This window comes from Bos indicus, chromosome 17 (assembly GCF_029378745.1).
Source record: "Bos indicus isolate NIAB-ARS_2022 breed Sahiwal x Tharparkar chromosome 17, NIAB-ARS_B.indTharparkar_mat_pri_1.0, whole genome shotgun sequence".
In the NCBI taxonomy this organism is placed as follows: Eukaryota; Metazoa; Chordata; class Mammalia; order Artiodactyla; family Bovidae; genus Bos; species Bos indicus.
In genome coordinates this window covers 69,361,065-69,374,519 of record NC_091776.1, presented here as the reverse complement: position 1 = coordinate 69,374,519, position 13,455 = coordinate 69,361,065, and the positions used below count along the sequence as shown (strand labels likewise).

Below are 13,455 nucleotides of genomic sequence, written 5' to 3'. Positions count from 1 at the left end.
ATAAAAGAGTGAAATTGTATGCACTGTAGGTGGCTGGGTCGGGGGAAGGAAAAGGACCTAAGATAGGAAGAGGGTGCAGGCTTCAGAGCCCTCCCCTTCGCAATGCAGCTGCTCTGCTGATGCGGCCCCGCCCCCTTCAGCTCAGCTGTCCTCCCAGCATCGCAGGGTCAAAGGCCAGGGCTGAGCTCAGCTGGAAGCGGAGGAGCCTTCCCGACCCTCTGAGGCTGATTCCTTTGTTTTCCTTTGTCCGTATCCCTCGTCTGGGTCCATCGCTCCCTCTTGGATGCCAGTTCCAAGAGGAGTGTGCCTGCCCGGTACTCCCAGTCTGACACATAGTAAAAAAGTTTAGAGGACCCGGGAGCAGTGTCCAAACCACTGTCTATAGGACCAGAAACCACACTCTGGTTCTCAATAGAAAAATCTCCTAGAGACATCTCACAGATTTTTTTAAAGTCAATAAAAGAATAGCAGGTATGATTATGCACTAACAAATTTGAAAATCTAAATGAAATGGATACATTCCTGGAAGAAGAAAAAGAAAACCCTCAATAGATCAGTAAATATGAAAGACATTTAAATGGTAATAAAAACATCCTCTCCCCTCCAAACTCAGACCACAAATGGCTTTGCAGGTGAATTTCTCCAGTTTTAAGACCAGCTAATTTCTTAGGTATACAAATTGTTTGAGTTGTTTTCAAATATATGAAAGAGTGAGATTTATTTTATGAGGCTTGGGTAGATTTGATTCCCAAGCTAGCCAAGGACGATAAAAGGAAATTATAGGCTCATTTCACTTACTAATGTAGATGTTCAGTTCAGTTCAGTTCAGTCACTCAGTCGTGTCCGACTCTTTGCAACCCCATGAATCGCAGCACGCCAGGCCTCCCTGTCCATCACCAACTCCCGGAGTTCACTCAGACTCACGTCCATCGAGTCGGTGATGCCATCCAGCCATCTCATCCTCTGTCGTCCCCTTCTCCTCCTGCCCCCAATTCCTCCGGCTTCAGACTCTTTTCCAGTGAGTCAACTCTTCGCATGAGGTGGCCAAAGTACTGGAGTTTCAGCTTTAGCATCATTCCTTCCAAAGAAATCCCAGGACTGATCTCTTTCAGAATGGACTGGTTGGATCTCCTTGCAGTCCAAGGGACTCTCAAGAGTCTTCTCCAACACCACAGTTCAAAAGCATCAATTCTTCGGCGCTCAGCCTTCTTCACAGTCCAACTCTCACATCCATACATGACCACAGGAAAAACCATAGCCTTGACTAGATGAACCTTTGTTGGCAAAGTAATGTCTCTGCTTTTCAAGAAGTCTAAGTAAAATATTATATAACAGAATCCAATAAGGTATTAAAATCATGCAACAGTATCAAGGAGAGTTTATCTTGGGTATGCAAGAAGAGTTCAACATCAGAAAACCTAGGGAATTCCCTGGTGGTCCAGTGGTTAGACTTAGAGCTTCTACTTCAGGGGTCACTGGTTCGCTCCCTAATCGGGACGATCCCACAAGTCACGCAGCCAAAAAAAAGAAAAGAAAGGAGAACCTATCAGTGTCATCAAACACATTAATGGAGTTAAAGATAAGAAATTATATGGCTATCTCAATGCAGAAAAGGGCATCAGAAAAGGTTCAAATTTTATTTATAAGACAAAAGTCCTTCATGACATCCTTTGAATAACTCTTAAAATGATAGTCCCAGATAAACTAAGGCTCAGAGAATGTAAGTGACTTACTCATGGTTGCACAGCAAATAAAAGGACAAAACTAGAGTTTAAGCTCAAATCTGAGCCCAAAGCCCATGCTCTTACCCCTCCTAACACCAGGGGCATCTCTGCTCCCTGGGGGATGTTAAATATTGCAGGCTAGCTCAGCTCTAGAGTGAACAAGTTTAAAAGGCCTGGAGGAATTTCTCTGGTGGTCCAGTGACTAAGTCTCTGAGCTCCTTCTTAATGCAGGGGGCCCTGGTTTGATCCCTGATCAGGGAACTAGATGCTAGATGCCGCAACTAAGAGTTCGCACACCACAACTAAATATCCCACGTGCTGCAACAAAGACTCAAAAGCCCGTGTGCTGCTACTAAGACCTGGCACAGCCAAATACATAAATATCTAAAAAATAAAGGCCTGGATACTGTAGAGCACAGGGAACTATATTCAGTATCCTATAGTAAACCATTATGAAAAAGAACATATATGTATGTATAACTGGATCACTTTGCTGTAGAGCAGAAATTAATACGACATTATAAATCAACTATACTTCAATAAAGTTGTTTTTTTTTTTTTTAAGGCCTGGAAAATGAAATCAGGGGCCTTCCACAGTCTTCGAGAGGATTAAAGATCCTTGCTTCTTTTTTTTAAAAAAATTCCAGACCCCCAGTGTATTCCTGGAGCATCAGGAAGGTGTACCCTCCTTGCCCCCGGAGCTTCTCTCTTTATGAGCTGTTAGAGAAGGGCTTAGGCTGCATTCTACCTCCAGCGTCCTCTTACCACGCCTTCTTCTTGCAGCCCGGAACTTTGACCTGCAGAAATCAGAGGACATGCTCCGTAAGGTGAGACCCTGTGCTCACAAGCATCCTGTCTCCTACACGTTGCACCCCAGGAATTATCCCCAGGGATTATCGACAGAGGCCAGGGACTCTTGCCCAGTCCTTCCCCCTCCATCCCTTTCTGCCTCAGACCCGGGTCCCCCACAGCCCTCGTCCTGGCATTCCCACCCCCAGTCCTATGTTAGTGGCACCTGGGGTGGCTCTGGTAGGATCCTGGTGTCCGTGGGCAGAGGGGCATGGCCTGTGACCTCTGGGGCAGGCAGTCTGCAAGCCCAGCCGTGTCTCCGCAGCACGTGGAGTTCCGCAAGCAACAGGACCTGGACAACATCCTCGAGTGGAAGCCCTCAGAGGTGAGCCCACGTGGGGTCCCCCAGGCCACTGCCGCCCCCTCAACTCGCCCATCGCATCCAGCCGCCCGAGGGAGCGGGGACCTGGCCTGGAGGCTGCTTCGAATTGAGACCGCACCCCGTGTCCAGGTGGTCCAGCGGTACGATGCCGGCGGCCTGTGCGGCTACGACTACGAGGGCTGCCCCGTGTGGTTCGACATCATCGGGACCATGGACCCCAGGGGCCTCCTCCTGTCAGCCTCCAAGCAGGAGCTGATCCGGAAGCGCATCAGGGTCTGCGAGTTGCTTTTGCACGAGTGTGAACAGCAGAGTCAGAAGGTATGCGAGCGTGTAGACGGCACGTGGTGGGTCCCGTCTGTCTAAAGGTGGGTACCAGGACTGGCGAGGGAGGCACCCGCTCCTCCCTAGCCTTCAGCACACTGGGCTCTGCTTCACTTGCAGTCACCCTTGCACGAGCGTCTAACACGTGCATGCCATTCTCTGCTGGTGCACACCAAGTGTGGCCAAAGCCCTTCCCCTCTGACCTTGGGTGAGATGCTGGCCTTGGTGCTACGAATCCTCTAGCTGTAATCCCCTGGATCCCTGGGAACAGTGGGTGGTCAGCTTTGCTTACAGAAAAGATGTCCCTTGATTGTGTAACTATGAACCTTGATGGAGGAGCCATTGCTTTGGGCATCCCCAGAAGCTGGTGACCCTTCAATCTGGGCACATCCCTGGTGCCTCTAGGGAGTTACTACCAAAATATGTGGGGCACGGGGCTTCTAAGCCAAGAAGGACCACACCCTCCTTTGCAGGGCTTCTCCTGGCCCCTGACTCTGTGTTTCCTGGTCACTAGCCTTCAGAGGGAATCTAATGCCAAGTGTGGCCGGGTTGGTTTTGTGAGTCTAAGTGTCTAAAGCTGTTATGGCACTGTGGGATATTATGGTTAATATATATGTGTCCTCATGGGATTCCACACAAGGGCAAGGCCTGCATCCCCAGCGTCTGGCACAGAGCGGGGCACAAAATAGACCCTCCACCGAGATTTGTGGCGGGCAGGAGAGAATTACCTAATGTTGTGTGTCGTGCCTGTGTGTTCTCATGTAAGATGGCTCACTTATAGGCTCAAAGCAGTGTCTCCAACTTCACAGATGTTCCCAATCGGAGCCAGCAGTTAAAGTGGCGGTGGCGCTAGTTAGTATCTGTTAAGATTTAATAGGCACTGGCCAAGCGCCGGACCCTGGGTTCGTTGAATCCTCACAGACCTCTCAGGGCCTGGAATTATCCCTATCTTACAGAGGGAAAAAGTAAGGGTCAAAGGGATTAAAAATCCACCCAAGGCCTGGTGGTTCAGATGGTAAAGAATCTGCCTGCAATGCAGGGAGATCCAGGTTCGACCCCTGGGTTGGGAAGATCCCCTGGAGGAGAGAATGGCAACCCATTCCAGTATTCCTGCCTGGAGAAGTCCATGGCAGAGGAGCGTGGCGGGCTGCAGTCCCTGGGCTCAGAGTCAGACATGACTGAGCGACTAATACTTTCAAAGCCACACAGCCCCCCAGCAGCAGTTCTGGCTTGGATTCACCTGTGGGGCTGCATCGCTGGCTGACAAGTATACTACTGTACGTGAAGATGCCCAGTGAACAAATGATGTCTTTAATCACAGTTAACTCATTCCAGGCTACAGTGTTGAGCAGAGTGTGAGGGCCACCACGCTAAGGCTCAGAGGTGGCACCTCCTTAGACCCTGGATGGGCTCTGTCTGTTTGGAAAATGCTGTGGGCAGCTGGCGGAGGGGGCAGGACGGTGGAGGGAGGGATCCTCAGGGGCGCTCTCTGGCCAGGATCTCCTGGCTGGAGCCATCATCTGACCCGAGTGCCTGCTCTGTCCTGTGCAGCTGGGCAGGAGGGTCGACACGGCCGTGATGGTCTTTGACATGGAAGGGCTGAGCCTGAGACACCTGTGGAAGCCAGCAGTGGAGGTTTACCAGCAGGTGAGGTTGGCCGTTGGCTCAAAGCCAACAGGGAGCCACACTGCCCACGCCAGCCTCCGGTCCATGGAGGAGGGGTCACTGCCCAGGGGCCCCAGACAGCAGCCAGTGAAGCTGACCTGGGGATCCACCCTCCAGGGAGAAAGAGTCTGAACAAGAGCTCCACTGAGGATGACAGCCATGCTCCCGGGGAGGACAGGATGGGCTCCTGGGGTGGGGGGGGGGGTGCTCTTGGGATCCAGCAGCATCAGGGCCGCAGAAATCTGGGGGCTGGAGGTGTTGGCAGCTGGCTTCGCTCAGACTCTTCTTGACCCCACAGTTTTTTGCCATTCTGGAAGCAAATTATCCAGAGACGATGAAGAATTTAATTGTTATTCGAGGTGAGCCCACTATGGGGATGACCTCCTGGGGTGGGAAGGGTGAGGAATAGGGGAGGGGGACAGCGGGGAAGCCACCCAGACCAGGGACTGTTAAACCCTCCTGGGTGGAGAATGGGTCTGTCTTTGTTCAGCTGATTCTCTTGGAATATACAAAATCACGCTCTCGTGTGCTGCAGCAATGTCAAATACGCCATGTCTCTAAATGTTTACTGTAATTTTCTTTACTGATCTGGTTGGGGACTGGCATCAGAGAGTCCACGGACTGAGAATCCATGGAGTGCAGTCTGTGCCTGCAACAGCTATATGACAAAGGGCTCGCTGCATGTGTTCTAGGGTCAGATGATCTGGCTTCCCATTCTGTAAAATGGGGATACAGTGGCACCTTCCCTATAAGATAGCTGTGAGGTTACATGAGATAGTCTGTGGGGAAAGTGTAGCACAGAGCCTGGCCCATAGAAAGCACCCAGTAAGCTTGAGTCGTCCTGGTGGAACATGAGGTCGAATGCAGATGCCCCCTACTTGCACCCAAGAGGGTGCCAAGGCAACGTGGGCACACCGTGAGTGTGGAAAGGAAGAGGCGCCCCTGGGGAATCACCATTGCTGATGCCCTACCACAGGGGAAGAGGAGGCAACCATTTATTGTTTCATTTGATCTCCACTTTTCAGTTAGGAGTGCTAAGCCTCAGAGAGGGTGAGTGAGTCCCTGAAGGTCTCACAGAAGGAAATGGCAGCATCTAGGTCTGTCCGACCTCTGTCCCACCCATGCCCTTGGCTGTGACCCTGTGTATTCAGGTCCTCTCCGTTCCAGCTTCTCAAGGGAGTTTGTGTGTTCCAGCCCCCAAGCTGTTCCCCGTGGCCTTCAACTTGGTCAAGTCGTTCATGGGTGAGGAGACCCGAAAGAAGATAGTGATTATGGGAGGTGAGTGACCCGGCCTCCCAGCTGTGACACCTCTGCCTCCGCCTGGAAGCAGAGGCTGATGCCAGAGGCTCCATTTCCCTGTAGCTCCTCCTCTTTACTCAGGCCCTGACCTTGGCCCGACCCTCAGTGACCTTTGCACTCTCATTCGAGGCTTTGGGCCCTAGACAATGGCCTGGGTGGCCATGCGGAGCTCCTGGGTGTTCTCAGGAGTTGGTGCCCAGGGGAGCCAGTGTAGGACACATCAGGCCTCTCCCTGGACTTGGCCCCACTGCCCTCTGTTGAACCCCCGACCCCCCTCAAAAGAGCCCCACTTTTGTTCCCACAGGCAACTGGAAGCAAGAGCTGCCTAAGTTCATCAGCCCTGACCAGCTGCCCGTGGAGTTTGGGGGGACCATGACCGACCCCGATGGCAACCCCAAGTGCCTGACCAAGGTCCGGTGCCCAGAGGACGGGGAGGGAGGGGAGATGGCCGTGGTGCGGTGCCCGCTCACCACCCTCGCCTGCAGATCAACTACGGGGGTGACGTGCCCCAGCATTACTTCCTGCGCAACCACGTGAGGGTGCAGTACGACCACCAGGCGACCGTGGGCCGGGGCTCCTCCCTGCAGGTGGACAACGAGATCCTGTTCCCGGGCTGCGTGCTCAGGTGGGCACGGCGCCCCACACACACACCTGGTGTGGTCGGGAGGGGCCCGGAGCCCAGGCAGGTGGCGGTCAGTGGGGCCCTGTCCCCTGCAGGTGGCAGTTTGCGTCGGACGGAGGGGACATAGGCTTCGGGGTTTTCCTGAAGACCAAGATGGGGGAGCGGCAGCGGGCCGCGGAGATGACGGAGGTGCTGGCCAGCCAGCGCTACAACGCCCACGTGGTGCCTGAGGACGGGAGCCTCACCTGCACAGAAGCCGGCGTCTGTAAGAGCTACAGGGTTCACTGGGGTCGCTTTCCTCCTCATGGTGGAGAAATGATCTGACATCTCTTGCCGGTCTGGCCCCTCTGTTTGCTCCAATTTCCAGCTCTCAGGGTGGGTGTGGGGGGCTCTGTGCAAGCCCCTAGATACCCTGGACGCCGGGGCATCAGCTTCGGGTGTTGGATCTGAGGAGAGGCTCCCAGGTGTGGGTACAGGAGTGGAGAGGTGTGGTGGAGAGCAGGGCTCGCAGCCCCGTGGACTCAGCTCCTGGGAAGACCCTTCACCGCACTCAACAGGCTAAATGAGAGACAGCTGGAAGACAGCCGTGGGCTCAGCGTCAGGGCTCCCAGGCTGCCCACCTGCGTGGAGCACCCGAGGAGATGACCCTTCCAGGTGTCTGTCCCCCACTCCCAGGCCTCTCGGGCGGGTCGGTTTTGGCAGAAGCGGTGTTGCCCAGGGCCATCGCTGACCTCCTGCCTCTGCAGGGAATAGCACTAGAGGAGAGACCCAAGGTCGCTGTTCCCGGGAGAAGGAGAACGGGTTCAACCAGGGCTTCCCAGGTGGTGCTAGTGGTAAAGAATCCACCTGCCAACGTAGGAGGCATGAGATGGGTTTGATCCCTGGGTTGGGAAGATCCCATGGAGGAGGAAATGGCAACCCACTCCAGTATTCTTGCCTGGGAGATCCCATGGACAGAGGAGCCTGGTGGTCTACGGTCCGTGGGGTGACAAAGAGTCAGACACGACTGAGCATATGAGCCAGTCACGCACAGTTCACTTTTCTGTGCAAAGCAGGGATTAGAAGGGTGCAGACAGAAACCTGTATGGCTCATCAGATCCAGATCATGTTGGACCTTGGCAGCGAACAAAATTCCTCTAAAAGAGACATAAGAGGGGCTTCCTGGTGGTCCAGTGGTTAGGACTCTGCACTTCCGATGCAGGGGTCACAGCCCACCACCTGCCTGGGCTCTGGGCCCCTCCCAACGATGCCCAGGTATGGGAGGGCCGCCATGCCTATCTGAGCACACAGCCCGGAAATAGGATCTTGTTGTCCACCGGTTTGACAAACTAGGATCCCACACGCTGCACAAAACGACCCAGAAGTGTTTTTTTTTTTCTTAATAAACATTTTAGGGACCCCCTAGGTGGTCCAGTGGCTGAGACTCTGCGTTCCCAGTGCAGGAGACCTGGGTTCGATCTCTGATCGGGGAATTAGATCCTGCATGCCACAGAAAAGGCTTCCCATGCCACTGCTAAGACCTGGTGCGGCCAAATAAGTAAAATAAAAATATTTTTTAAAAATAATAAATTTTTTTAAAGACACGAGAAAGTGACTGGTGGGGAAAGTAGGGATCCCCTCTGGATTGGAACATCAGGATAAGGGAATCCCAGTCCCTCCCCTCACTTGCTCTGGAATCATCAGAAGGTCTCATCAACCTCCGTAAGCCCATTTCCTTGTCCATAACATGGCTATGATCGTACTTTGCGTGGGGCCACTTTGAGGATTCAGGGAGCTGTGAGCCCTGACGTGATGCCCATAGACGGGCTGATGCATGCTGGAGGTTACTGTGACGCCTGTGGTTAGCACAAGCATCAGCCAAGGAGAGAGTCGGGAGGGATGGGCTGGGAGCCAGGCCATGGCTGACCCGCCCGCCCCACCCACGGTCCTGGGCGGCCCCTTCCCAAGAGCACCCAGTTGTGCAGGTATGCTGGGCTTGCTTTGCCTGCTTCCTCCTCTGTCTCTGCAGACGTCCTGCGCTTCGACAACACCTACAGCCTGATACACGCCAAGAAGATCAGCTACACCGTAGAGGTGCTGCTCCCCGACAAGGCCTCCGAGGAGAAGATTCAGGGTCTCGAGGACTCGAGACAGTCCCCACTGCAGTGAAGACCCCGCCGCCCCTGTGCCCGAGCTCTCCGACCCCTCAGCACCCTGCCCTGTCCTTGCCCTTCCAGGCAGAGCGGTGCTGGAGGGGACCACGGAGAGCCTCCCACCTCACCTCACCTCGCTGTCTCAGCTCCTTGTGGGCCCACCTGGCTCGGTGGCCCAGCAGGAAGGGTACCCCCAGTGTGTGGATCACGGGAAGATCCTGGCAGACACCCCATCCCCTGTTCACAGAGAGCCAGTGTCCAGGAGGAAAGATCCTGCCTGCAGAACCTGCCCTTGTGTCCTTCCTGACAAGGTCCCCACATCCTAGGGCGCACCCACGCCTGGCCCTGGTTTGGTGGGGGTGTGCCTGAGCCCTGGCTGCAGGGAGCACTGCTCAGGCCTGAAGAGCAGAGAAGCCCCATTCTCCACATGTAGGGGCTCAGCAGGGATGCGCTGCAGGGCTGGCTGGAGGCGGCCAGGGAGAGGGATGGGCAAGCCTGCCGGGGGGCGGGCAGCGGGGGGGTGGGGGGGTGGCGGGTCTCTGTTCTGGCAGAGCGTCAGCTCTCCAGGTTGGCTCTACCGCCTTTGGAGGGAAGATCAGAAATAGAGAGTGAGCCATCAGTGAAGAGCCACACTCAGCCTTCCGCAAAGCCGAGTCTCCCGGGAATTCCCAGTTTGTCTCCCACCCCGTCCCCACCTGCTGTGATCCAGCCGACCTCCAGCCTGGTTTCTTTCTGGCTCTGAGTGGGGCCAGGACCCAAGCAGAGCTGGAGGGAGATGCAATGGGCGTGCTGGGGTGCAGAGTGGAGCTGCCATCCCAGGGCACCCAGCCTGGACTCAGACTTGCTCCTTAGGAGAACCATCAGGCTTTTCCTCCATCTTTGCGTCTCACCAGGGGGACAGCTGAAGGTCGGCTGCCAACCCTTCTCCTCCCGCGCCCCAAATGCGACTCAGCAGCAGGCCAGTGAAGGCTTTATTCCTCAATGGCTGGCTCTCCTGGGGCCCACAGCCCACAGTCAGGACCACTGCCGGCTCTGCTGGAAGGACCGCACCCAGCAGGAAGCTGCCAAGCTGACTGTGGCTCTGAGGTTGACTCTAGTTGTCAATGAAGCCATCCACCAGGGCCTGAGAGTGCTGCCCCACGACCCTGCCCCCTGCCCCCTGCCCTCTGGCTGGGCCAGGCCAGCGGCCCCCAGTACCTCTGAAGATCCGGCCCCCGGCTCTGGATTCCTGCTCCCGTACTGCTATCCCACAGGGTGGAATGCTGGCCACTCGGGTGACGTCCCCAGGAGTGAGTGGCCAGACATCCCTGTGAAAGGGTCCTTGCTGCCAAGCATTAGCATCCTGGCCACCCAGGCCCTTCCCAGGGACTGCAAGCCTCCTTGAGCCCCACTCTCCAGGTGCTTCGCCAGCAAGAAGCCCGCCTCTGGTCCCTTCCCCACTCTCAAACTCTGTGCTCTCATCTTCCCTGGTTAATAAGAGGTTTCTCGATTTCCCAGAGCCTGTTTTAGGCAAGGAAATAATGAGGCTTGGGAAGGTGGGGGTCTTCCGGTGAGCCAGGTGGGGCCCCAGCACTCCTTCTGTGGACCCAGCCCTCCATCCACCAAGAACGATGAAGCACAGAGTCTGAGCAGGGTCTCTGCCGCTATGCAAAGCAAACTAACTGAATGCCAGTACTTCCCTGGTGGTCCAGTGGTTAAGATTTCACCCTCCAGTGCAGGGGGTGTGAGTTTAATCCCTGATTGGGGAGTTAAGTCCCCACATGCCTCAGGGCTAGAAAACCAAAACATAAAGCAGAAGCAATGTTGTAACAAATTCAATAAACGCTAAAACATAGTCCACCTCAAAAAATCTTTAAAGAAGGAAAGAAAGAAACTGAATATCATAAGCCAATGCTGCAAGGCACTCTGGTCCAAAGGAGTGTTTAAATCATTTGGCAAGGAAAAAAAAAAAAACAAAACTGCCCCACCATCACCAAGGGGACAGCCTGGGTCCATCAGGAAAAAAGTCACACAGCATCTCATGTCCAAGAGCATTCCCACATCCCGGATGTGGTAGGCTTTCCCATCACCCCACTTGCACAGGTCACCCTCTGTGCAGCCTCCCAGTTGAAGGGACATCTAGAGCCCTCAAGGTCCTGGCTTACCAAGGCCATCTTCCCACCGCCCGTGGCAGGGAAGGGAGGAGGGGGAGGGGGACCCTGTGCCAGGTTTCACTGGGCCCAACTGTCATGACGGCGACTCCCAGTGCCTTCCTGCCACCTTCACATCCCTCGCCTAAAAACAAGAGGTTTGTGGATATGAACGCTGACCCTGGCCTTTCTAACCACCACTTAAAAAGGAAGTAGCCCAGAAAGGGGCTGGTTTACCCGGAGCTTGTTTTCTTGTTTGTTCAACTCATTCATCAATGTTTACTGAGTGCCCGGTGCCAGGCACTGCAGGCCGTTGGTATCCTGGGGACACTGGACTGATCTGACTCCGCTAATGGGAAGGCTGCCTGCAGTGAGGGAGGCAGAAGTGACTCCTGTGATTATCAAGTGGGAGGGTGCCATCACGTGGGCTTAGAGGGGCAGGAGCCAAATTCTAGGGGCCCTTGAAGGCATAATTGAGAGACGTGGCAGGGGTGGGGGTGGGGGGTGAGCAGGTGCGACAGGCCTTCCAGACGGAGGAGTGGGGTGAGGGCGCCTATCGGGTGTTTGAAGCCGGAGGGAAGCCAGAAGGGCTCTTGAGCGGCGCTGCTAACGGCTCTCTGATGTTTGTCATTTCTGTGTGTACACATCTGGTGGTTATTAACAAAACAAAACCATTTTTTAAGGCAGGTTGCAAAACGGCCCTGTTGTTTGTCAGGAAAGAATGGCACAATCTCCCAGGCCTCACCTGCCCAGGGGAATGGAGGCAGGGCCTGCCGTCCTGCCCTCCTCCTGGCTGCAAAGCCACATGACCTTCCGGGAGGTCCAGGGGGAGGGACAGAGGCAAGGGGCCTACAGGGGTTTTTGAATGTAGTTGGAAAGGCTCTCGTGCCCCTCAGATCTCCACTGCTGTCCAGCTCACCTTCCAAAAGCCCAGGCTGAAGGGGACATCACCGTGAGACAGTCACAGCTTCACCAGCGCTCCGTGGCATGGCACTCCAGTTTGCACAGACCCTTTATATGCAACCCTGAAGCACCCAGGAATTACAGCCCATTTTACAGGTCCAGGAACCAAGACTCGGTGAGGGGGAGAGCCTTGGTCAATAGCTCCATGTCCAATGGCAGAGGTGGAGCCAGAACTCCGGTCAGCTCCCAGCAGTGGCCCTGCCCTGCCTCTCAGGGGAAGGGAGGGCCCGTGTGGGACGGTGGGCCCCTGCCAGTGAGCGCCAGCCTGGGGCAGGGGGCACATAGCGGGACTGGGCGAACGGCTGGGTTCCTGGGGGTGGGGTGGAGATGCCCAGGGTCTGGACAAAGCTGCCCGGGGATTTGTGCCTCGGTGGGACGTGACTCTACTCCAGCTCCGCCCCCACGACTGGGCACCAGGCCTGGGCCAAAGCTTCGCCTCCAGAAGCTGGGGAGAGTGAGGATCAGGGCGGGAAGAGACTTTTCAGGTTGATGAACAACATGAAGAGGACGAGGGGACTTCCCCTGGTGGCCCAGAGATTAAGAACCCTGCCTGCCGGTGCAGGGGACACGGGCTTGATTCCTGGCCCAGGACGATCCCACGTGCCGCGGAGCAAACCAAGCCTCTGCGCCACAACTACTGAGCCTGAGCTCCAGAGTCTGCAAGCTGCAGCTTCCGAAGCCCCGCGCCCGAGAGCCCTTGCTCTACAAGAGAAGCCGCCACTTGCTGCAACTAGAGAGAAAGCCTGCACGCAGCAATGCAGACCTGGGGCAGCCAAAAATAATTTTTTTTTAATTTTTAAATAAATTTTTTTTTTTAAAGGGAGGAGATGAGATGTGAACCCAGGGCCATCTGTGCAGACAGCACGGAGCTTGCTGAGCACGCTCGGTGGGTGGGCTTTGCATCAGGAGGCTTCAGAGAGGAGGCGGCGGCAGGCCTGGGCTGCAGGAGTGCTGCGGCGACTGTGGCAACCTCGCCTTCGGCCATCAGAGGGCGGTGTTGGGCCAGCAGGGCCTCTGTCCCCGAGGAAGCAGGAACTGGGTCTCTCGGCACTCTGCTCAGGAATGCAGTGCCTTTGAGACCCAACAAGCCAAGCTCAGCAGGCCCTGGGCTGTTTGGGGCCATCTGCAGAGGCAGAAAGAGGGGGTCCGACCGGGGTTTGCGTCCTGGTTCTCAGCTTGCTGGCTTGCTCACTAAATATGTCTGGACTCCACCCCCAGCACCACGGCCACTGCCCTGGTCTGGGCTTCCGTCATCTCTTGCTTGGATGTTTAGAAAGGAGCCCATGAGTTTCTCTCTGCCGCTTCCTGCCCTCTTCTGTCCACACTCCACAGGGCAGCCAGAAAAAATCTCTGAAATGAAAATCTGATCACATGGTTCCCTGCATAAGCCCTCCACTGGCTACCCGTTTCCCCCCAAGAGGAGTCATTC

General features: G+C 55.3%; 1 protein-coding gene across 6 annotated transcripts in view; it reads left to right on the top strand.

The window, feature by feature from the left end:
• The window catches only part of LOC109571402 (SEC14-like protein 4), a 57,161-nt gene extending 46,393 nt beyond the window's left edge, over nt 1-10,768 (top strand). For 3 of the 6 annotated variants that reach the window (XM_070769845.1, XM_070769846.1, XM_070769847.1), the window contains 10 exons: nt 2,508-2,551; nt 2,808-2,898; nt 3,025-3,213; nt 4,768-4,863; nt 5,180-5,240; nt 6,076-6,159; nt 6,485-6,591; nt 6,666-6,805; nt 6,898-7,067; nt 8,811-10,768. In XM_070769845.1, the coding sequence (XP_070625946.1) occupies nt 2,508-2,551; nt 2,808-2,898; nt 3,025-3,213; nt 4,768-4,863; nt 5,180-5,240; nt 6,076-6,159; nt 6,485-6,591; nt 6,666-6,805; nt 6,898-7,067; nt 8,811-8,950 (1,122 nt within the window). In that variant the 3' untranslated portion in view covers nt 8,951-10,768. Of the gene's footprint in view, nt 1-2,507; nt 2,552-2,807; nt 2,899-3,024; nt 3,214-4,767; nt 4,864-5,179; nt 5,241-6,075; nt 6,160-6,484; nt 6,592-6,665; nt 6,806-6,897; nt 7,068-7,169; nt 8,772-8,810 lie in introns of those variants that run through there. The other 3 variants (XM_019977853.2, XM_070769842.1, XM_070769844.1) reach the window with 2 other exon arrangements.
• The last annotated feature ends 2,687 nt before the right edge of the window (nt 10,769-13,455 follow it).